Below are 25,925 nucleotides of genomic sequence, written 5' to 3' on the forward strand. Positions count from 1 at the left end.
CCCCCCGCGGCCCCGGTGGACCTACCGCAGTCGTGCCGGCAGGCGGTCCGCTGCTGGAAAGGCTCCGGTGGAGCTGCCGCAGTGATGCCGGCGGGCGGTCCGCTGGTCTAAAGGCTGCGGCAGGTCCACCGGAGCCTTTAGACCAGCACACTGTCCGCCGAAATGACTGTGGCAGCTCCACCGGAGCCTTTCCAGCAGCGGACCATCCGCCGGCATGATTGTGGTAAGTTCACCGGACTTGCATGCCGCCCTCCCCCCCGCAAAATAGCGCCCCCCCAAGAATTCTGGCGCCCTAGGCCATTGCCTAGGTCACCTAAATGGTAGCGCTGGCCCTGACCCCCCCCCCCCCCCGCCCCAGACAGCAATGCCCCCTATCCTCCCAGAGCCCAGCCACAGGGCACCACCCCAGCCTAGACACCTGTACTCCCTACCTCCCCATGGCTGGGCTCTGGGGGGTGCCCCCCCTCCCCAGCCCAGACACCTGCTCCTAGTTCATAGCTTTTACTATGGTACTTGTAATAAGTCGTGTACTATATACTCCTCAGGGAATTCTGCACTACTGCACAATGCAAAATTTGTAAGCTGAAGAGCTGGGCTCTGCTGGGTCCAGCAGCCCCTAATGGCAGCCAGCAGGACCGTCTCCCCCTCAGAGCCCAGGGAGGGAGAGAGAAAAACAGCCTGATGCTGGGTCCTGGGCTTTATGGAGTTTTCTGTATACTGCATCCTTCCTTCAGGATGAGCTGGGAACTGCAGCTGCCCAGAACTCTTCAGCTTCCCCTCCTCCCCATCCCTGGCAGTGTCCTGTATTTGTGAACTGAGCTCTGCCGGGTCCAGCAGCCCCTAATGGCAGCCAGTAGCTCTGCAGCACCAATTCTTGGGGCGGGGGTGGGGGGGTATGGATGAAATTCTCCACAGAAGATTAATTCTGCGCAAATTCTACATTGTGCAGCGGCACAGAATTCCCCCAAGAGTATACAGTGCATGAATTATTAAAACGAACATACTAAAAGATAGAACTAGGAGCCAAGGTGAATGACAAATTATTTTCATCAAAACACTCAGGTACTACTTACACTTTTATACAGCTTCAATACTTGTGAAGAAGGGTGAAAATCAGAATAAAATTCATCAACCAAAACAGAGAGTCGACAAATCTCATCAGTCATCGCAGAAGAAACCTGAAAATGTTAAAATGTAGACATGGCAATAGACATTTTCAATTAAAACAAAACAAAAAACAGAGTGCAAAGGAGGAAATTTATTAAAATGCTAAGTGCAGTACTAGATATTTCGGCTAAAAACAATTTTGCTCATTCTGATGATTAATCAAAAAATGTGAACAGTTAGTCTGTTAAAATCCTCCTCCATGTAAAGAGCACCTCATAAATTAGCCAGTTCTGACACATAAAGGGGGCCACCATCCGCCACCTCCAACTTATTTTTCCAGACATCTCCATTAAAGAACATTCCAGGAGTAATTTAAGAATGGCTACTTATCCTCCTGCAGTAACTGCGGTCTTTTGAGGTGCATTATCCACATGTATTCCACTTCTGGTGCACATTCACCCCATTCATGGGAGATCAGAATCTATTTAAATAGTAGTCACCAGTTGGGACATTGCCTTCTGGCACCTGACAGCTGAAGACAAAGGGTGAATCAAGTGAAACCTACCTTCAATTCCTTCACTGAAGCAGAATCCGGTTGATGTAGGATTCCACAGTAGCAGAGAAGGATGGTGGGTTGTGGAATACATGTGGACAACACATCTCAAAGAATTACAGTTATGTCTATGCTAAAAGCTATGTATGTAGGCAGGGGGAAATCACAGCCATGTACTCATGCTAGCACTCTTCCAGCTAATGTGTATAAATGTAGCAGTGTAGCCACACCAGCACAAGAAGCACAGCAGCAGAGGCAGGGCTTAGACTTGCTGAGGCTACATAGGGCTGCATGGGTGAACCACTCTCAGTTCCTTCTCTACCGCAAAGTCCCACAGAGGAAACTCCAAAGCAGAGGAGAAAGAGATACACTTTGAAGAATGCAGTTACTTCGCAGGATGAGTAACGTTTCCTCCTTCTTCTTCAAGTAGTGTCCCTATTGGTGCTCCATTTCAGGGGACTTTGGAGCAGTATCCTGAGGAGGAGGGCGCTTCGGAACAGAGGCCTGAACTAAAGACAGAACTGCACTGATAACTGCTGCATCAGATCTAGAGGGCTAGACCAAGACAGTGTTTGGAGAAAGTATGTATTGAAGACAATGTGGTAGCTGTGTAGATCTCAATTACTGAAACATCCTTAATTAGGACCAGCAACACTGATTATGACCTTGTACAGTGGGCCAATATCCTAGCAGGAAACTGGGCACTGGCAGCATCATAGCAAGTGAGAAGACACCCTGAAATCCACCTCAATAGGCTCTGGATAGGAACAGTGGATCTCTTAGATCTGTTCACAATAGAGATAAATAGTCTAAGAGGCTTCCAAAATGGTTTGGTCATATCTAGATAGAAGGCCAATGTTCCTCTGATGTCTAAGGTTATGTGTCCTGAGTAATGTGGTTGAAGGGTGGGATAAGGGGAAAAGTTAAATGGATAGGACTGGTTCAGATCAAACTCAAATGATACCTCATGTAGGAGGGAGGGATAGCTCAGTGGTTTGAGCATTGGCCTGCTAAACCCAGGGTTGTGAGTTCAGTCCGTAAGGGGGCCACTTAGAGATCTGGGGCAAAATAAGTACTTGGTCCTGCTAGTGAAGGCAGGGGGCTTGACTCAATGACCTTTCAAGGTCCCTTCCAGCTCTAGGAGATAAGTACAAAAAAAGGAAATATACCTATTATTTGGTTTACAGTGTGGACAGAGGGGAAACCTTGGTTTTTGAAGAATACTGTAAAAGGAGGCTCCACCATCAAGGACCCAATTTCTTCACCTTTTCAAGCCAATATAGTGGCTATTAAAAAAGGCCATCTTCATAAACTGGTTCAGAAAGGAACAGGTCATCATTAGTTCAAAGGGGGTCCTGTGAGACCTCTGAGAACTAGATTAAGATCTTGAACTGAAGTGGGGGCCTTTACTTTAGGGAAAAGTTTCCACACTCCTTTAATGAACCTTACTGTTCTAATGTGAGAAAATGCTGAGAATCCTTCCACTAGAGAAAGAAAGAGACTGTAATCGCAGCCAAATGAACCTAGATCGAGCAACCTGATACAACAGATTGAACACGTAATCCAGGATAAGCAAAAATGAGGAAGATTCAGGTGCACATCGTTGGTTCTCTCATCAATAGCTAAATCTTTTGCACTTTTGAAGGTAAGTACTACAGGCAGATTCTTTCCTGCTGTTTAGTAACGCCTGCTATATCTCTACAGAAAGATAAGACTATCCCTGTGAACTATCAAGGACCCATGCCCTGAGGCAGAGAACTTTCAGGTTAGGATGAAACACTTGGCCAGCATCTTGCAAGAGAAGATGAGGGGTGTACAGAACACTGATCACTGGACAAGATGATCAAAATAGGTAAGGGTACGATGCCTGTCCCAGCCATATTCGGACTATTAGGATAATCCTGGCTCTGTCTCACTGGTCTGAGGCATTAAAGTAAACACGTAATACAGACCCTTGATCCAAGACAAGAGGAATGCATCCCCCAAGGATGGAGGCCTAAATTCCTTTCTGCACAAAACAGAAAATAGGTTGTGTTTGCGGTGGTGGCAAACAGGTCCACTTCTGGATGTCCCCACATTTGAAATACGTCATCTAGCATTCGTGGGTCCAATTCCCATTCATAATTCTGAGAACAGTGCCTGTTCAAGACCTTGCCCACGGTGTTTTGCACGCCATGAAGGTACACTACTGAAATGGGAATGCGATGGACTCTGCACCAATTCCGTAACTTTACGGGTACACACACACACCTTGCTCTGCCTTGTCAGTTGGTATGAAACATGCAGGCTACATTGTGCATCATGATCTTGATAGACTTCCTTCCAAAGAGAGGCAGAAAATGAAGATAATCATTCCTGAATCCCTTCATTCTAATAAACTGATGTGGAGACTAGTCTCTTGAAGTGATCATCTGCCCTGGATTGTATGAACATCAAGATGTGCCCTGCATCTCAGTGATCCATCTGCCGTTACTGTAATCATTGGTGTCATCTGAAGAAATGGAATGCCGGTGCCAAAGCTGTAGTGCTCTTTCCACCAGCCGAAGGAATCTTTCACCTGGCGGGGAACAGAAATTTGTCTCTCTAAGCTGTGTCTGCTTGGTCAGTAGACTGTCCTGAGCCTACACCCCTCAAAGCAGCAAAGGTGTAAACTTGCATGATCTGTGATGAAGTGCAAGCCACCACATGACTCAGGAGCTGAAGACAGTTCTCTTCATTGAGGTTTGAGGACTCATTTGAATTGTTCTGATGAGGTTTGATAGAGTTACAAATCTGTCCACGGGAACATAGGCCCTGGCAGTCAGCAAATCCAAGGATTCCCAGATGAAATGTATTCTGTGTGGGGATCAGAGAGGACTTCAACAGGGGAGCTGGAGTTCTAACTGTAGAAAGAAAGACAGGACCTTCTGGACAGCTGACAGCACTTCCTCTAAAATCAACCCTTGAATAGCTAATCATTGAGGTTTGGGAATACTACAATGGCCTCCTGATGAAGGTAAGCAGCCAACACCACTAGAACTTTTGAGAATACACTTGATAGTCCAAAAGGAAGCATCCGATATTGGAAGTAATATTGGTCTATCAGGAAATGTAAGTATATTCCGTGAGATGCATGTATTGCAATATGGAAATGTCCATCTTGGAGGCTAAGGGCTGAAAACCAATCCCGAGTTTAATGAAGGAATTATCATTGCCAGAGTCATCATTCTGAATTTGAGACTTAATAAATTTGCTTAGGAGCCTTAGATCTAAAAAAAAAAAAATATCAGTCTCATATCTCCATTTTTCTTTGGTACAAGGAAATACCTTGAGTAGAAATCCTTCCCCCTTTGTGCTGAGCAGGGACAGGCTGTATAAGCCCTAGACGAAGAAGGAAGTCTATTTCTTGTCTCGGTAGGAGCTCATAAGAAGAGACCCCCAAAGAGGAGGTGGGAAGGGGGAGGTATGTAAAGTAGATGGCATAGCTTGATGTAAATCTCCAAAACCCATCTGTCTGTAGTAATTTGCTTCCATGAATGTCAAAAATGGTAGAGAGCATTTCCAAACACAGGGAGATGAAAAACTTTTGCACCTGGTAGTTAACCGAATGGCCAGGAGTTGAAGCCTCAACCACCTCATCAAAACTGGTGTTTTGATAATGAAGTTGCTTGTGTATTTTAATCAGATGAATTTATGGTTCTCTTCTTTGGGAACCTGTGGTTCTTTCTAGGGAGCTCTGTGGGTCTCTGGAACCTAGGAAAATTGTATTGAACAGGATCTCTGAGCAGTGAGCAATCTACTAAACTTTCTTTTTCTCTCAGGGGTGTAAATCTCCAGAGATCCCAGAGCGGCTCTGGGGTCTTGGAGAGTACAGATGGACTCTCATCCATGTTCTCGGAAACCAATTTTAGACTAGGGCTGTCAAACTATTTAAAAAGTTATATCATGATTAATTGCAGTTTTAATTGTGCTGTTAAGCAACAATATTTTTGGATGTTTTCTACATTTTCAAAGAGATCAATTTTCAATTATAACACAGAATACAAAGTGTACAGTGCTCACTTTATATTATACACATCTACCATGATAGAATCCAACCCAATATAACATGAATTTGGATATAATGAATAAAGCAGCACTAGTAGTGTTGGGAGGGTGGGGGGGCTGCGTGCTCCGGCAGATCAAATCCAGTTCGATATAACACGGTTTCACCTATAACATAGTAAGATTTTTTGGCTCCCAAGGACAGCGTTGTATCGAGATAGAGGTGTATTACAAATATTTGCACTGTAAAAAAGATAGTATTTTTCAATTCACCTCAGACAAGTACTGCAGTGCAATCTCCAAAATGAAACTGCAACTTACAAATGTAGAATTTTTTTTCCCCCACAGAACTGCACTCAAAAACAAAACAATGTAAAACTTTAGCGCCAAGTCCATTCAGTCCTACTTCTTGTTCAGCGAATCGCTAAAACAAACAAGTTTGTTTATATTTAGGGGAAATAATGCTGCTTGCATCTTATTTACAATGTCACCTGAAAGTGAGGAAAGGCATTCGCATGGCACTGTTGCAACTGGTGTTGCAAGGTATTTACGTGCCAGATATGCCAAACATTTGTATATCCCTTCACGCTTCAATCACCATTCCAGACACAGAAGAGTCTCATTGATCAGGAGGGTGACCCTGGTTGGTCCTGCTGACTGGAGAAAGGCCAATAACTTGTGTTGTGATTCCTTGACCTCTTCAAGTGGTATCTGAATGAAGTCTGAAGGAATCGCCACATGTTTTAATAAGGTCGTGCAACTGCTTAAAATCGACTACAGACCGTGGAGGAGACATTACCACTTTGTCTAGTGATGATGAGGAGATGGTAGTTTGAGGAGTAGCCTCCTCATCTGCCCTAGTTTCCTGTTCCTCAAATGTCTCCTCCTGCTGGGGAGTGATTTGAGGTGGTAGAAACTGTCTCTCCCTATTGTCCCTGCAAGGTAGGCTTCAAGCCTTAGAAAACTGCTGTCAGTCAACCGTCCAGGGATCTCAGTATGATCACTGGGGGTACCCATACCAGAGGGGTAGTGGCAATTAAGGTTTTCCCACCATTTGTGATGTCTTCCCTGGGGTTCCTCCTTGTCTCTGCAACTAACATAGAAAAGGTTCCTATAAGGATGGGTTAGGAGAGCCCTATGCTGAACAGCTGAAAATGCTGGTGAGTTAGTTTGTACCAGTGATAGATGAGAATCCAGTGACTGAGTGAGTTTTGGTACCAAGAGACACTTGATGCCCATGATCAGCAGAGATTCTGGTTCTTCAGCCACAGATAAGTATTTCAAGTACCTAAACTCCTGAAGTAGTGAATGGAGTGTCAGAACCAACATGATGGTCTCTAGAAATAGATAGTACCAAAGATTTCAATTGCTCTGATGACAAGGGTGACGGAGGTGGATGTTTTGATTTATACGGTACTGGGGGACCTGTCTAGGGGGGGTACTAGTGGTGAAGTTGTTTCTGATGGTACCGGTCTGGAGAAACACCTCTCCTTGCCATCTCTGTCATGCCTGCATGGTAAAGAAGCTTGCTCAAAGCAGCATGTGCTCATAGGAGAGCTTTGAGTCTTCACAGCCCCATTAGTGCCAAAGGAAACTGTAGCCTTTACAGTACCAGGCACAGAGATCCATGATTCTGAGACTGTTGACCTAATGGGACACCACAAACTTCCTGGGACCTCTGGAACCATTCACCTTTCTGTGGGGTACTGAACTGAGGTCGAAGGGACACTAGAACTGCCCAGAGACTGAGATACAAGGGATTCTCCCAATCTGGCTCTGAAGCAGGGCAAAGAGAGCTTGATCTCCTAATTCTTCCTTGCCCTGGATCTAAGCGCTGAACAGAAGTTACATTTCTGTGGGATGTGTGAATCTCCTAGCCAGCAAAAACACTTGAAATGGCCACTGCTAACTGGGATGGCCTCCCAGCAGGTAAGGCAATGTTGAAACCCAGAGAACTTGGCATACCCTCTCAAGGAAGGCAAGTCTCCTCAAAGAGAGAAGAGAGGAAAAAAGGAACTCCTCTCACTAGTAAAACTAAACTAACAACTATATTAAGCTAAACTAGTACTTAAGAAAACAATTCTAATTGAATGAGGCACACTCGAGGTGAACATGCTAAGCTGCTCCCGCAGGCCAAGGCAATTCACAGAATCACAGATTATCAGGGTTGGAAGGGACCTCAGGAGGTCAACTAGTCCAACCCCCTGCTCAAAGCAGGACCAATCCCCAGACAGATTTTTACCCCAGTTCCCTAAATGGCCCCCTCAAGAATTGAACTCACAACTCTGGGTTTAGCAAGCCAATGCTCAAATCACTGAGCTTTCCCCTCTCCCCAAAACTGAAGTCAAGGAGAGTCCTCAAGAGATGCCTTCTGAAGTTCTTGGGGGATATCACAGGGGGAGCTGTCCTTCTGCCTGACCAGTGACTTGAACCCTGGACCCTCAGATTAAAAGTCTGATGCTCTACCAACTGAGATACCCCAAAACACTGCTATGAGGTAGACAAGGATTACTGTCCTCATTTTACAGATGGGGAAACTGAGGCACAGAGCGCTTAAGGAAATTGTCCAAGATCATGAGAAGGAACGGAAGGCAGTTCACCTGTTCAGCCCTATATAGCCTTGGGGAAAGGGGGGGTACATGGGCCACATGGGCACTGCTAGAAAAAGTCTCCAATTGAAGGCGCATGGGATACATGCACATCTGAACTGGAGCACCCATAGGGACACTACTCAAAGAAAACCAGTGTGAGCCACCAAACTGAATTTAAAGATGGAAAATATTCCCTTCCTTGTTTGGATCTAAGACATTTGCTCTTTGTATGAAACCTACCTTGTTCTCTACTTCCTCAGTAACCTGTTTGATTTTTTTCTTAATATCCTCTGTTAAAATGTTCAGTTGGTTTCGAACAAATTCCAACCTATCTTTCTGGTCCTCTCGCTCTTCCATTGAATGAACTCTAAAGTAGCAGAAAAGAAATCACCATAACTAGCTGTTCTCCCAGAAACATAAGAGTACAAAGAAATGTAATAAATCCAGCATGGATGAATAATTAATACAGAAGGGTTTATGAAGCAGTCAAGAAAATTGGAAGTCATACTGGGCTGACAAAGCTATCAACTGACACAAGCAAATGTCCTACTTGTCAGGATGCAAGTATAATACACATTAAGTTTACAGCTATTTCTTAATGTAACTGATTACAGTTAGCTTTTCATACACGATCTCTGTTACAAAGAGAACATTTGGAATTCGGGTACCAATTGTGGTATGTATAAGAAAGAGAAAGGGCGGTAGGGAAAGAATCTTGTTTGTGACACTGGCTCTCTAAGTCTTAACTTATCTCTACAAATTAGTGGAGACAATTCCTCTGACCAGACTGCCCTATTACTGCTCACTGGCACCATTTGATTGCTGCTTAACAATGAAACTGTATTTCTCATCTTGAAGACCAGGAAAAATAAAAACGCCCAAACCGCGCCACATATTACTCTCTCAAGAAGTGCTGGATCCATAGCTCAAATGAGGATGGTTTAAAGGCTGAAGTTATACAAGTTGAACAGCCAGTGGCCATGCCACATACTGATTCAAATGATCCAGGGAGGGGAGGAGCAGAGTTAGAGAACAAAGCAACAGATTCAAGAGAAGGACTTCAAGAGTGCCATTCTTAGCATTAATCTAAGATCTGACAAAATGCATCAGATTAGGGATGTAAATGCACAACTCACAGAAGCTGGTGCATTCAGGAAGGGTATGAGATTGGGGGGGGGGAATTGTGTACTTCACTGGAGGGTACATTATTGAGGAGCACAGGTAGAAAGGAGGTAAAATGAAGAGGTTAATATACAACAGCACATTAACTGTAGGTAAGAAAAGACCAGGCATCGAGGGCAGTTAGGAGAAATTGCTTTACTCAAAGTGTGAAGGGTATGTGACGGTCTCAGAAACAAAAAATCAATACAATTGTAAAAGTATTAGACAAGCAAAAAGAGGAAGGAAATATTACTAGGGGCAGAGGTGACACAGACCAGATTGCTCACATGAACTCCCTCCATCCAAAGTGATATTTTAACCACCTGGCTGTCACTTTCCCTCACTCTCCCTTGCTCATTCACCCTCTTCCCTTTACAGTATGTTATAGATGAAACGGGCTTCACTATTGCTTCTAAAATGGTGGTTACAACAAGAAAGACTCCTTGCGGTTCTAAAATGAAGTCTCAGAAAACAAGCTCATAGGATCAAACTAGTCACCTTCGTAATCTGTTAACAATGAAGAAAGCAACATGAAAGCAGTGATCCTTGGACACACCTCAAAGCTCTTTTGCTTCTCCTCACCCAGAACAAGTAAATATGAGGAAATGGTGCGAGTGAGCAGTATTAAAACTGAACAGTGAGAGAAATTCCCTACCCAATTCTTGCCAGTAGGGATAAGTGAACTTTAAAGTCTAGACTAGTACAGGGAAATTAATGCAATGTAAATGGTTCTCTCTCTATGATCTGGATATACCAAAAACAGAAGACTCCTACCTTTTTTCTGCTGCTGCCACATTTATGGCGTCCATAATGTTTTTCACAGTATCTATTATCTGTTTAGCTCTGATAGTGTGCTGTTCAAACTTGGTTTTCACGGCTGACTGCGAGATACACTCCTGCGAGGGGCCCAAGCCACAACACATTACTGCAATTCCATTACAACGCTCTCAGGAATTTCAATGTCAGAAAGCACTTGCTGCTATTATCAAACTTAAACCCAAAGAAAAATAAAGAAAGGAGGAAATGTACAGAAATCAAAGACACAGAACTGAAAATTCAAATAGCTCCATAGCAGCAAGACTGTATCTTCAGTCCACAGTGTGCACAGTAATGTGAATTATTCTTGTAAATTAATAGCATAAAAGAAACATCATAAAAGGAAAATCTGATGTACAAGTATGAAGATAAACCTGTTCCTTCCTCAATGGTATTAAGCATCTCAAAAATTTTCCACACTAACAGGTAGTGCTCAATGTTCAGCGCTGATTCTTACAGCATTAACTACTTTGTGGTGGTTTTACTTGTTTCGGGGTTTAACTGTATTTACCTCAACAAGATTTTGCACAATTGCAAACTTAGGTTGATACTGGTAAGCCTACCAGCCAAATATGCTATTTGGCCAACCACACAGGGCATTCCAAAACAAGTATTAACTTGGAAGGCACAACACCTGGCAAGCATTCTTTAAAATATTTTCCCCTCTTGATGAATATTCATGTGTTAAATCTAGTGGTACTGAATGGTTAGAAATAACAGAGTATAAGGCCAGAAGGACCACTGTGATTATGTAATCTAATCTCCTGCTCTGCTCCTGGTCACTGAATTTCCTGGAATTAAATTCTTGTTTGAACTAGACTGCATCTTTTAGAAAACAAACTGAATCTTGTTTTAAAAATGATGGAGAATCTACCACAACCCTGGGTAAGTGTTCCAATGATTAACGACCATCACAGTTAAAAAAATATGCCTTGGTTTCCAGTCTGAATTCATCTAGCTTCAACTTCCAGCCATTTCATCTAGTTCTACCTTTGTCAGTTAGACTGAGGACTTTATAATCAAAATATTTGTTCCTCATGCAGTTTCTTTTAAACTGTGGACAAGTCACTCCATAGCCATCTCTTTGTTAAACTAAAGAGGTTGATAGACTGAAGGTCCTCACGAGAAGGCATGTTTTCCAATCTTTTATCACTCTTGTGGTCTCTTCTCTGAACCCTCTCCAATTTAGCGACATTCTCCTTGAATTGTGGACACCAGAACTGGAAACAGTATTCCAGTAGTGGTCACACCAGTGCCAAACACAGACTTAACATAATTTCCCTGCTTTTACTCATTATTTTACCCTGTTTATATATCCAAGGATCACACCAATGCTTTTGGCCACAGCATCATATTAGAATCATAGAAGATTAGGGTTGGAAGAGACCTCAGGTGGTCATCTAGTCCAACCCCCTGCTCATAGCAGGACCAACACCAACTAAATTATCGCAGCCAGGGTTTTGTCAAGCGAGGCCTTAAAAACCAATAAGGATGGAGATTCCACCACCTCCCTAGGTAACCCATTCCAGTACTTCACCACTCTCCTAGTTGAATAGTTTTTCCTAATATCTAACCTAGACCTCCCCCACTGCAACTTGAGACCATTGCTTCTTGTTCTGTCATCTGCCACCACTGAACTTAGCTTGCTCCTCTTTCAAACCTCCTTTTCAGATAGTTGAAGGCTGCTATCAAATGCTCCCTCATCCTTCTCGTCTCAAGATTAAACAAGACCTGTTCCCTTAGCCCCTCCTCATAAGTCATGTGCCCCAACCCCCTAATCATTTTCAGGGCCCACCGCCAGACTCTCTCCAATTTGTCGGGGGCCCAAAACTGGATGCAATACTTCAGATGAGACCTCACATCTTGGAGCTCATGTTCAACTCATTATCCATCATGACCTCCCAGTTCTTTTCAGATTCACTGCTTCCCAGGATATAGTCCCCCATTCTGTACACAAGGCCTACGAGCTCCTTCCTAGAGGTTTGACTTTACATTTGGCTGTATTAAATAGACACTACTGAAACTCAGACTGAAAGAAGATACAGATGACCAGTTCTGGCAAACTGAATTTATGGCCACATGTAAGACTTTGAAATTAAGCCATTTCATACAGTGCAGACCATCTACTTAACTAACTGGTTTCACGCTGTGCTAATGTTTAATTTACAGACTGAGCAAACACTATCAGTATCATACATGTGTTTTAGAAATACAACTAAGAGTTAAAGCATCTAGTTTCCTCTTATCGGATATAGCTAATTATAAAGGAGATTTTTAAAAGATACAGCTGGCAGTTAAGTGCCTAACTCCCATTGACTTTCAATAGTAGTTGGGCACCTAATTGCCATTTGTGCCTTTGAAAATTTTGCTCTCACCTACCCCTCAATAATAGGTTGTGACAAGATGTAAACAAAACACTAAACAAAAAGAAATAGAATGGGTAAAAGGTTTTCTTTGTTCCTCAATGAAGCAGATCTAGAAATCAGCAACGAAAAGCCAGAAGTTCATAGTTATCAGCACATTGTTAGAGCTAGACTAGACATGTAGGAAAGATGATGATCTTTCAAATATTAGTAGGTAGTAGATAAAGAGCTTATAGTCGTTCACTACACAATCAGAAAATCCAGTTAAAGCACTAGGAAAAACACAAACATTAGTTATATGTCTGGAAAGACGAGAGAGAGAGAGAAGAATAAGTAAGTTTACAAACAATGCATTTATCAAAAGGAAGATAAAAGCTGCTGTGCTTCCGTAATGTAACTCGGAACAGTTACCTCAAACTGTACTTCAAGTACAGCTAGTTAATTTGCCTGTAAGTGCACAGCTCAATACATTTACTGTGCATAACATCAGAGGGGCATTTTGCAATGGAATATTAATTAAGTATGTGACAGTGTTTGAGTTATAAACTCCCCCCTCCTCACCTACTTCATGAAGCAGCGTGGCAAACAGTGACCCAAGAATGAGGGTATCTTTTTGACATAGCACACTAAGTGCTGATGCTCTATCATATCAAAAATATAATTTCAAAGTAATCTATTATTAAAATCTCAGAGGATACAATTAAACTCTCTTCCACATTCCATGAGACTGAACCCCCCCCCCCAACCCCCACAGTTAGCCCACTGAAGGCTCAATGGCTTAAAGACCACATCAACTAGCTTTTCTCTTGTCATGGTATGTGTATATATTTTAGGGGTGCACATATTACAAGTGAGGTGGGTAGTGTATAACCTCTAGGTTAAATTAGAGTATACGGCAGTTTTGAAGTATAAGGATAAAATGTAGGTATAAGACAGCAGTTCAAGAATCCTACAGGCCCAAGCTTGTAAGACATTAGCTTAAGTATTTAGCATAAGATAGGCTTATTTACCATTGGGAAGATGATCAGTGTCCCTAAATCATAAGATGGTATAAGATATAATTTTTGCAATAAACAATTCTGCTGAAATTCTGCATAAAATGCTGACAAATAACTGCAAGACATCAGTGGATGCCCCTTTGGGGTATTTTAGGACAGGAACACTGATGCTCAACCACAGGATTGCTCCGGTAACTGATTGACATATATAAGGCCCTTCATTTTTGGTTTTTATTTTATTTAATTTTTCCCAGCAATTTATCAGCATTTACTACTATAACCACCAAAACAGGTGAAAAATTGGTGAAAAACGATTAATTTTTCTGGGTAAATATTGAAGTTTATTTTGGTGGACAGAAGGACGGGGAAGAAGTATTCAGTAAATTAATGCTTTGATGAATGAAATTCAATGTGGTTTGCTGCAGAACTAAAACAGAACTCAAAACATGACATCTCTGAATTTAAGAAAATAACGTATCTCTAATCCCCAAATAAAATGTTTCATTTGAATCAACAGTTTGATTCTAATAGATTTAAAACTATTAGCCTATAAATATTTACATTTAATAATTGGCCACACCATTTGAAGTTGCAGTGCATACCCTCAACTTCATCCTTTTCTCCTGTTTTTGGTTTTTTTTCCAACTTTCAAATACTTCCTTGTGTTCTGAAATGTATTCTGATACAGATTTTTGTTTTCTTCCCATTTTAGCGTATCAGATCTTTAAACCATTATTTGTTAACAACTTGAAATGTGTACGTGGTGGGCATGAAATTCATCAGCACGTTCAAATGTGCACGAACTTCAGAGCTTGCGTGCGTGCCTGTTTGTTTATTGTGTGCATCTTTTAGACTAATACACAGTCTTACTTCAAGAGGCAGCTTTGCATATACACAGACTAATGTATTATCGTAATACATATATCTCATGCAGTGTATTATGATTTTCCTAATAAAACAAGCTATTTTTATATATTTGTATGATACAAAAGTAGGGTAAAAAAAGAATACTTTTTGTAAAATCCAGGATTTTTTCAGTAAAAATCAGTTTAAATTGAAAACATAGGGGCTTACGCATATATGCTAATACATGCGAAACAAATAATTAGTACAGTAACCTATAGAATAAGGACACACCAATATTATTAGGGTGAGGAAGTTAGTTACAGGCAAAGGAGGCCAAACATTTATGAATATTCATGGCAGCCACAACAGAGCTAACCATAGCCTAGACCATCGAGACCTTGACCACTGGAATCATTTGGCATGCCCGAGATAGAATGGGATCCTCATCAATCACCACCTGTCTCCCTTATCTTAGGTCTTTCCAAGGATTGTGTGAGTATGCATATGAAATGACACGAGATGTAAAGTTAATATTGCATTACTGTTACATTCTTGTTTGGATCACAATATTTGTGTTTGCTAACCTGTTAATAAAACTACTGAAAGTTCAGAACTTTTTTTCTTAATTGTGACTGTTGCAAACATGCACATTGGTGTTTCCAGTTTAACCATAATTCTAACAACTGTAAGCCTTGTCTTGGAACTGGAACCTGGTCAAACTTCAGAGTGTTAATTTGCTAAACTGGGAATTCTTAAACAATCAATACACAGTGAACAGATCAGGCAACAAATGCCACCTATTATTAAAATTGTCTTATAATGAGAATGTTGGGCTATGTTTTCAACTACGTATAACTATATAAAACTAATTGTTCAGGTTGAATTTTCTCATGCTCGATGTCTGCCTCAGGCTGAATTTTCTGGGAAAAATTCAGACAAAACAGTTCACTTGTTTCCAAGAATAAGGTCTGAGGAAAATATATTGTTCTGCCCATGCTAAAAAAATACTACTAACCTTTTTTTAGATGTTCTAGCATCCCCATGCTTTGGAGTAGGTACTAGAAATTTGTCAGTGGGGTGAACTTTGTGTCTGAGACGTGCCTTTCAGCATCCTTGTGAAAATCCAGCAAGTGATAACCCTTTGAAAAAACACCTGCAGTTCGCACATGCTCATTAAACACTAGCTAGAGCTTCACAACTGAATTCCCCACAGATTTTGACTGCATGGAACCGCTTTCCCTGCAATTGCTTCTCTGGGTTCTTGTGTGCTGGGGCTAGGCATCAGCCCTGAAAGCAGGGTAACTGTCTTGCATGTGCTCTCAGTGCCTCCCCTGCTGAGCCAAGGCAGTGTGGAGAAGAAAGCTGCCTGATCTGAATGCAGAACAGATAAGAGCTGGATCTAGGAGGCAGGAAGTAGAGTGAGACAAAGAGCCTGGGAGATGGGAGAACTGAACTGTCTGGGTAAAGAAACTAGGATAAAGAACCTGGTAGTCAGTCGGGACAGGGTATGTGAGTGAGTGACTGGAGACCAGGGGAAGAGATGCAAGTCAGATGACGAGCCACGGGAATGGGGGAGAAAGGGAGAAGGAATGCCTGGGAGTTAATGGGGGAGACTGGGATTGAGAGTCCAGAAGAGGAGACTCGGACTGACTGGACAAGGAGATTGGATGAAAAGACTGAGGTGTGGAGACTGGGAGTGACTAGGTGAGGAGAATAGGACTGAAACAAGGAATCAGGGATGGGGAAGAGAGAGAACAGGGACAGGGTAGAAGGGATCAAGTTTAAGGGGAACACAGAGAAGAGTCTGTGCCCACTAGAGTATACAACCCTCCAAAGCCTGGAATGGAATATAAGATTCTCAAGTTTCATTATTCTTCAACAAATATCTATGAAACACACAGGGAAACTGTCACATTCCCATCTAGATGCTGGTCCACAGAGAGGATGACAACCTACTATTGTTATGAGTTACTCACTCCCTTAGCTCACGTAGCACAGGTTTTGCAGTGGGTGTAAAGGTTCCACCCCTGTTTCAGTATGGGGGCATCAGTATGATTCCACACAATGGAATTTATTTTTTCCATCATGTTTTTTTCCAAAAGCAAAGAAATTGCATGCACACGCACACAAACACACAAAACTATGTTAAAAGAACATTAAGGTTACTAAGTTAAGAAATGCCAGTTCCCCAACTTCCTGGAAGTCCAAATTAGACCTTAGAGACACATGGAACGTGTTAACATCGAATGGCATGGATACAAGACAGCTCTTGTCAAAGAACTCATCTGCTACAAGATTGTAATCACCAGCATCAAAAGCATCACCTGTCATAAAGTCATCAAGGTACTGTGGAAGGAGCAACCTGCCTCCTCTCTGGTAGTCCACACTGAACTCAAGGTGTGACACTTGTTATTAGACAACTTCTAGCACAGATTTTAACCACATGGCACATCGTATCTCCATGCCTGGCTCTGACATCATTATGGACACTTATCAGTTGTTGTGCCCTACACACCAACAGAAGATGCATTACCTATGAAAAATAACGCATTCTATCAACAGCTGGCAGCAAAAATCCAGTCAACTCTGCCACGTGACACACTACTAGCACTTAGAAATTTTGATGCTGTGATTGGGTGCGATCAAACTGATATGAAACTGCAAGAGGATCCTTCAGTTTGGGTTTCTCAAATGATATCATCACCCAGCTTTTTGGCATTTTATGCCACTGAGAGCTTATCTGTTATGGACTCTTAGTGGAGGCACCTTATAAACCATCTCTGGGCATACCATGAGAGAAACTGACCACATTCTCATCAGAAATCGCTCCATAATGAAATTTCACTGAGACTTCAGTGGTGCTGGAACACCATAAACCTCAGACCATAGACTAGTTGTCACTGCGCTCACTGCATTTTCCAACTCCTCGCAAGCCAGATGTCCACCAACAGTACAACGTCTAGTGTCTATCTGAAGATCCTGTTGAGGCTGTGAAATAAACACAGGCTGTCATTGATCACATATGTAACCTCGGTACCTTCTCAGAAGATGTGGAGATCACCTGGAGTAGCATATGTAACGCTAGATCAGATGTCCTCACAGACACAATCAGCTTCAGACGGTTCACAAAAAACCTTGTATTTCTGAAGAGGCCTTTGATATATTATCAAAAAAGGCAAAAGAAGAGGCAAGTAGGGAAATGTCCAAGAATGTAAATGACAAAGACATTTTCTGGGCCTTGAAAAACATGACCGTGACAGCTACAGCTCCCTGGCTTACAAATCAGATGATGGCTTAAAGTACAACCTCCTGCATCCTGCCTACAGAGCCATCACACACTTGGCTGGCAGCCATAAATAGCCTTCTAAAATCCCCATCACAAAGTCAGATGCCTCTCCTTCTAAGCCATATTTTGAACCTTGGATCTGCTAATGACTGTCCACAGCTACACAACCTGGTAAACCACATAGCTGCAAACCTGGGGGTAAACACTCATTTTCTGTTAATCAGGAAGAAAGAAAGGCCATCCCAAAATTACAGAATGGATAAGCTGCTGGACCTGATGGTATTCCACATGAGCAGGTCAAAGGTGCCTTGGAACCAGTGAGCATCAACCTACATAAATTGTTACTAAAAGCATGTGCATCAGGCAAAGTACCAACAGAATGGAAAGAGAGCATCATATTGTCCCTGTGCAAGGGCAAAAGATCTCACAGAGTGTGGCAAATAGGCCAATCTCATTGCTTTCAGTCCCTGGAAAGGTTTTCACTTGTTCTGTTTAGTAGGATGCAGCTGCTCCTTAACAGATATCACAATCCACAGCAATCAGGTTTCACCGTTGGGCAGTCAACAACAGATACAGTCCTTACCCTCTGGCTGAGCTGCACTGAAAATTTAACCACCTGTTTCATGTGGCATATAACTGATATCAAAGCAGCTTTTGATTTGGTCAACAGGTCAGCACTTTGACTCACATTGAAAAGAATTGGCATTTCAGATGTTTGTGGACGATACCAAGCTGGGAAGGATTGCAAGTGCTTCAGAGGACAGGATTAAATTCAAAATGATCTGGACAAACTGGAGAAATGGTCTGAAGTAAATAGGATGAAATTCAATAAGAACAAATGCAAAGTACTCCACTTAGGAAGGAGCAACCAGCTGCACACATACAAAATGGGAAATGACTGCCTAGGAAGGAGTACTGCAGAAAATGATCTATGGGTCAGAGCGGATCAAAACTAAATATGAGTCAATAGTGTAACACTGCTGCAGAAAAAGCAAACATTCTGGGACATATTAGCAGGAGTGTTGTAAGCAAGACACAAGAAGTAATTCTTCTGCTCTACTTTGCACTGATTAGGCCTCAATTGGAGTACTGTGTTCAGTTCTGGGCACCATATTTCAGGAAAAATGTGGAGAAACTGGAGAAAATCCAGAGAACAGCAACAAAAATGATTAAAGGTCTAGAAAACATGACCTATGAGGAAAGACTGAAAAAACTGGGATTGTTTAGTCTGGAGAAGAGAAGACTGAGAGGGGACATAACAGTTTTCAAGAACATAAGAGGTTGTTACAAGGAGGAGGCAGAAAAATTGTTCTCCTTAACTTCTGAGGAGGATAGGAAATAAGCAATAGGCTTAAATTGCAGCAAGGGTGGTTTAGGTTGGACATTAGGAAAAACTTCCTAATTGTCAGGGTGGTTAAGCACTGGAATAAATTGCCTAGAGAGGCTGTGGAATCTCCATTGGAGATTTTTAAAAGCAGGTTAGACAAACACCTGTCAGGAATGGTCTAGATATTGAGTCCTGTCATGAGCGTAGGGGACTGGACTACGATTAGAGTCCTACAAAATTCACAGTCCATTCTGGTCAATTTCACAGCAATAAAATTTGAAAATTAGTCAATTTCACATTTTCAGATGTTTACAACTGAAATTTCAGGGTATTCTAACTGTGAGTGGGTCGCAAACCTGTTGGGGCGGGCGTTGGTTTGCGGGATTGCCACCTTCACTTCTGTGCTGCCTTCAGAGGTGAGCTCTGAAGGTGGCAGCCACGGAGCTTCCTGCAGACACAGCAGGTTCCTGGAGGTGGGTCTGATCTCCCCCAAGAGTGGACATGCAGGGGAAGAACAAATTCTGTCCCTCCTCAGCCCAGCCAGCACTAGCAGCTAGGAACTCCCAGAAGCGGGGGTGGGGTGGAGGTGGGGGGAATCAGATTTCAAAGAGGAGGGCTTATTTCATGATCCGTGACACATTTTCATGGCCGTGAAATCGGTAGGGCCCTACCTATAATTCTGTTCTGCTAAATCTGGTATGTGATCCTCACACTGATAGTGTGTGCATTGATACACTGCTTTTATCATGTTTCTATACAACCTTAGGTGTACAGCACAGATATACTCTCTCCCCAGCACTATTCTGTTGAGCTTATCCACTGGATATTAGGATTTGCTGCTCCACAATTCAGAATCAAGGTTGGTCAAAAAGTGTTCACTGACCAAGAAAATGTTGAAAACACTGCCTTACTTACATACGTGTCAGAGAATTTTTAGTCCTGCCCTTCAGGGTCTCTAAGATGCCACCTGCAATGAGGGTTAAATGTCTCAAAGCAGAAGAACCTTGGAGCTGGGCCACCAAAATCCATGGTGCAGGTGGAGTCCAGTATCATGAAGCACATCTACATAGGCTGCAAAGTTTAAACTGGACATTCTTTGACAAAGAAGTCTTGCCAGGTCTACCATGAAGTTCATGTTTTGCTTATGGACGCAAAAATGTCTGTGCTAAAACAAAGTTCAGACTATCAAACCTATGTAGTATCTGTATTACTCTATGGGTCAGAAATCTGGACCCTCTTTAAGGGCAGACTAGGAGTGGTTACGGGGATTCCATCTGAGCTATCAGCACCAAATCCTGAGCATAAAGTGGTTTGAATTTGGGCTGTCAATCTCACAGTGATCTGGCCTTCCTTCATTGGCTAATATTAAAAAACAGTGTTGCATACTCTTTGTCCATGTCATCAGAATGGACAAAAACACCCAAGCATACCATACTATCAAACTCTCTATTGACGGGAAAAGGGGTTTACACCCTGACCTGACACCGTCCATTCAGTTGCCCTAGAGATTTGCAGGATTGAGACAGACCTGGGAACTTCACTACATGATGCCTGTTGCAACGCCACCATCCCTGGTCACTCTGGCTGGCTTAATGGTCCTCAGTAGACCATGCACGCTTACTGATGTGCAACCTTTAATTCTAGCATTTCCTAACTTCTGCCAACCTTTGCAACCTTAACGTTCTTTTAACATAGTGTGTGTTATATATTAAAATTTTCAAAAGCTCTTAAATTGTTTAGGGGCCTAAGTCCCATTATGAGCCAATAGGACTTAGACACTTCTGAAAACTTTACTCATATATAGAGAGCACAAGCTATGTTGTGGAGTGCATAGGTAGATTCATAGTATTTGCTGAATCTAATTACATCCATATCATTCTAAGCTTATGATGCTACCTGAACACAATGAGGTGCTAACATGCGCCATTTAAAATAAGGAGTGATCCTGGTGAGCCAACAGATTGAAATCTCTAGGAATGGCATTTTAACGTAAGAATTGTCAAAGTTCAGTTGAATAGATAGATATCGTCATATTGGAACCAGCCAATGGTCCTCTAGTTCAGAATCCTGCTTCTGAAGAGAGCGTCAACCTCGAGAATGGATAGAGCTGAACGGATAAGGTGTATTTCTCTGGGAGCAGCCAGTACACAACAATACTGCTACTGCTAAAAAATGTACAATCAAGGGCTCAAAACTGCTTAGAAGTCACCAGCTTCAGAATAACTTCCTTTTCCCCCCCTACTTTAAATGAAAAAAGGTCTGCCGTCACAAGAGAGTAAGTCTGGAATGTCAAGGTTGGGAGGACAAAATATAGAAAGCAGGGCATATTGGCTCTAAAATATTGAAAGCTTAACTATGCTGTTTGCATGTTTTCACATCATATAAGATTTTGGTACAGTAACTGATGAGTAACACCTATTGGTGTCTTTATATATTATAGGTTGTACTGGTGTTAAGTTCTTATATAAAAACAAAAAGCCTGATTCTGCCACCCTTCCTCACAGAGTAATACCTATTCAAGCAAGTACACACTATTCAATGTGAGCAACTGGGACCCTAAATTAGCTCAAGACTGGCACTGTGTGCATGTATTTACAATATGCAATGAAATGATGCCAAGAAGGGAAAAAAGTCACCTTGGTACCACAACGTTCTGAAAACATACGGTTTTAAAAAGCCCATGACATCTACCTCAAATATTTGCTCAAAACTCTGGAATTCCTGAAATCTTGTCTGAAATCCTTCAGCTAGTGCACCACCTGCAAAGCATAATATAGATTTAAGGTAGATCATAAAATCTCACAGTAAGTTACTGTATTTTAACTCCTAAAGTAAACTCAGACATTTTATATACACATGAAGGGGAAGTAGGGTTCAATACATACCACTCTCTGGCATCCCTTGGGCCTTCTGCTTTCTAGCACTAAGAACTTCCTTGGCTGAAACAAAAAAGATGCGGTTCTGTGCTTCTGAGAGATCAACAACTTTGAGCTCATCAACTAGGAAGGTCAGACAGCGCTCCATGTGCTGCCTGCGCACCTGTTAGAGGAGGCAGAAAAGCAGATGCAAAAAGCCAGTCAAACAGAAAATAAACATTTCTGAGAAAAAAAATCAAAATCTTAGAGCAACATATAATCCCACTGATCCCAGAAACCCTGAAAAACCCTCATGTAATAAGATGCCCTCTAGATCTAAAGAGGCAGCAGCTGCTCCTAATTAGCCATTTTGGATTTCCCCACTTGCCAAGAAGAATTTGAGTACTCTACCAAAGGCTGATGCACTCAGAGGTACTGAAATAACAATTCCATGTGTAACTTGCATGCACTATATCATGCTCTGTGTTTGAGTAACAATAACAATATTACCCAAACACAGAGTATGATATAGTGCATGCAAGTTACACGTGGAAATGAGGATTTAAAAAAAAAAAAATCTTGAAAGTAATTTTAAAAAGCCACCATTAAATGAAAGTTTTAGTTTGGTAATTACATTTGAAGAAGGTGGCAAAACACTTTTGCATTCTGATCACAAATCCTCCCTCCATTTTTTTTTTTTTTTAAAACAACACTGAACACACTCCATCCCTCTATTTGTTTTATATATTATCATATGCCAATTCCCATAGTATCTAGATATATTTACATGTTTGGCAATATTTTCTCCTATAGTTTAAACAAGCCATTGTTTCTGCTATAGTTCTCCAACATTTGTTACTACCAAAGGATGAAAAAGTAACTTACATCTTCCATATATTCAGGCTCTGATGCAGACGCATCCCAGCGATTATTCAGGATGAAGATATTCGGCTTGGAAAGTCGTTCATTTACTTTGTGAAAAAAGTGCTTTTCCTAAGAATTGAGGAAGGGAAAAAAAAAAGAAGAAAGAATAATGCCATCTTTTGAAGATGATGGGGGAGGGATGGCAAGCACAGCTCAGTGGTTAGAGCATTAGCCTGCTAAACCCAGGCTTGTGAGTTCAATCCTTCAGGATGCCATTTAGGGATCTGGGGCAAAAGTCTGTCTGGGGATTGGTCCTGCTTTGAGCAGGGGGTTGGGACTAGATGACCTCCTGAGGGCCCTTCCAACCCTGATATTCTATGATTCTTGATTATCAATTTATTACTTTTTTGGTCTAAAAAAATACTTTAGTGCTTTCTACTTCTTTAAAATTTAGCACTGTATATTAGTCCAAAGATCATGAATAACATTAAGATGTTACCAACAATAAAATCTAATCCAAGAGTTTCACAAGCTATAAAAAGCAGCCCTAATTCTTCTCTGAAAAACAGACATAAGGTAAAACTACTTCATAATTTAAAAAGGTAATGTCTCCCTTATTTGAACTGTCCTTTTACTCTTGCACATCCAGCAAAATTCCAATGTTACATCCAGAACTACTGTTCATATCAAACTATATTCTCCAGTGGAATACAAATAAGCAACACTCTGTTCAGGGGGCAAAACGAAGCACTGAAAACTTAACCTGAAACTCTTGAATAGCTGTTGAATTTTCCATGGGAAACTGAACATGTGCAGTGCCTGAAAACATCTTCGAGTCATCTTGCAAGCCCCTGCTACTTTTCAACAGTCATAATGAATTAATCAGAACCCAGTGACCATCATCAGTTAGCACAGCTGAAGAGCGAAAGATCACCTGGCCATTTTCAGCTTCTCTGGACTTAAACAAAACACTGTCTACACTATTAAGCCGTGTCTACACTATGGGTGCTAAAGCAGCAAATATATGGCTCAGCAGTTATGTGACTATGTCATGCCATAGTGTAAATGCTTCCTACTGCAATGGAAAGGATTCTCCATCTCTATATGAACTCCATCACCTTGAGTGATGGTAGCTTGTTTGACAGAAGCTTTTCTCTGTCAACCTCGCTGCATCTACACTGGGTGTTAGGCTTACACAGCTCGTAAGCACCGTAGCTATGCCAACCTAGCCCCAGTGTAGACCAGATCTTAGACAAAACACTTGAAATACTTAAACTGCTATGTTCCAATAAGAAACTGTAAATCTGCAAATAAGGCACTATTACAACAATAAGAACTCCTTCCAACAGAATCCAATGGCCTCCTATTTCATAGAATCATAGAAGATTAGGGTTGGAAGAGACCTCAGGAGGTCATCTAGTCCAACCCCCTGCTCAAAGCAGGATCAACACCAAATAAATCATCCCAGCTAGGGCTTTGTCAAGCGAGGCCTCAAAAACCAACAAGGATGGAGATTCCACCACGTCCCTAGGTAACCCATTCCAGTGCTTCGCCACCCTCCTAGTTAAATAGTTTTTCCTAATATTCAACATAGACCTCCCCCACTGTAACTTGAGACCATTGCTCCTTGTTCTGTCATCTGCCACCATTGAGAACAGCTGAGCTCCATCCTCTTTGGAACCCCCTTCAGGTAGTTGAAGGTTGCTATCAAATGCCCCCTCATCCTTCTCTTCTCAAGACTAAATAAGCACAGTTCCCTCAGCCTCTCCACATAAGTCATGTGCCCCAACCCCCTAACCATTTTTGTTGCCCTCCGCTGGACTCTAATTTGTCCAAATCCTTTCTGTAGTGGGGGGCCCCCAAAACTGGACACAATACTCCATATGTGGGCTCACCAATGCTGAATAGAGGGGAATAATCACTTCCTTCCATCTGCTGGCAATGCTCCTATTAATGCAGCTCAATATGCCGTTAGCATTCTTGGCAAAAAATGGTACACTGTCAACTCATATCCAGATTTTCGTCCACTGTAATCCCCAGGTCCTTTTCTGCAGAACTGCCGCGAAGCCACTTTGACCCCAGCCTGTAGCAGTGCACGGGATTCTTCTGTCCTAAGCGCAGGACTCTGCACTTGTCCTTGTTGAATCTCACAAGATTTCTTTTGGCTCAAACCTCTAATTTGTCTACGTCACTCCAGACTCTATCCCTAGTCTCCAGCATATCTACCTCTCCCCACAGCTTAGTGTCATCTGCAAACTTGCTGAGGGTGCAATCCAACCCATCATCGAGATCATTAATGAAGATGTTGAACAAGACCGGCCCCAGGACTGACCCCCTGGAGCACTCGCTTGATACTGGCTGCTAACCAGACATCGTGCCGTTGATCACTACCCATTGAGCCCAATGATCTAGCCAGCTTTCTATCCACCTTACAGTCCATTCATCCAATCCATACTTCTTTAATTGCTGGCAAGAATACTGTGGGAGACCGTATCAAAACTTTGCTAAAGTCAAGCTATATCACATCCACCGCTTTCCCCATATCCACAGAGTCAGCTATCTCATCACAGAAAGCAGTCAGGTTGGTCAGGCATGACCTGTCCTTGGTGAATCCATGCTGATTGTTCCTGATCACCTTCCTCTCCTTCAAGTGCTTCAAAATGGATTTTTCCAGGGACTGAGGTGAGGCTGACCAGTTTGTAGTTCCCCAGATTCTCCTTCACTTTTTTAAAGATTGGTACTATATATTTGTCTTTTTCCAGTCGTCTGAGACCTTCCTTGATCGCCATGAGCTTTCAAAGATAAAGGCCAATGGCTCTGCAATCACATCGGCTAACTCCCTCAGCATCCTAGGATGCATTAGATCCGGCTCCATTGACCTGGGCATCTCCAGCTTTTCTAAACAGTCCTTAACTTGCTCTTTCACCACTGCAGGCTGCTCACCTGCCCCCATACCGTGCTGCCCAGTACAGCAATCTGGGAGCTGGCCTTGTCTGCGAAGACTGAGGCAAAAAAAAGCATTGAGTACTTCAGCTTTTTCCACATCATATCACTAGGTTGCCTCTCCCATTCAGTAAGGGTCCCACACTTTCCCTGACTTTCTTCTTGTTGCTAACATACCTGTAGAAACCCTTC

General features: G+C 42.2%; 1 protein-coding gene across 4 annotated transcripts in view; it reads right to left on the reverse strand.

Annotated features, from left to right (window-relative positions):
- The window catches only part of MFN1 (mitofusin 1), a 56,466-nt gene that overhangs the window by 15,546 nt on the left and 14,995 nt on the right, over positions 1-25,925 (reverse strand). For 3 of the 4 annotated variants that reach the window (XM_030574767.1, XM_030574768.1, XM_030574770.1), the window contains exons 7-12: positions 22,812-22,919; positions 21,957-22,110; positions 21,763-21,830; positions 10,210-10,331; positions 8,515-8,641; positions 1,074-1,178 (exon numbers count right to left, since the gene is read on the reverse strand). In XM_030574767.1, the coding sequence (XP_030430627.1) occupies positions 1,074-1,178; positions 8,515-8,641; positions 10,210-10,331; positions 21,763-21,830; positions 21,957-22,110; positions 22,812-22,919 (684 nt within the window). The remainder of the gene's footprint in view (positions 1-1,073; positions 1,179-8,514; positions 8,642-10,209; positions 10,332-21,762; positions 21,831-21,956; positions 22,111-22,811; positions 22,920-25,925) is intronic. The other variant, XM_030574769.1, reaches the window with a different exon arrangement.

Source organism: Gopherus evgoodei, chromosome 9 (genome assembly GCF_007399415.2).
Source record: "Gopherus evgoodei ecotype Sinaloan lineage chromosome 9, rGopEvg1_v1.p, whole genome shotgun sequence".
NCBI lineage: Eukaryota > Metazoa > Chordata > Testudines > Testudinidae > Gopherus > Gopherus evgoodei.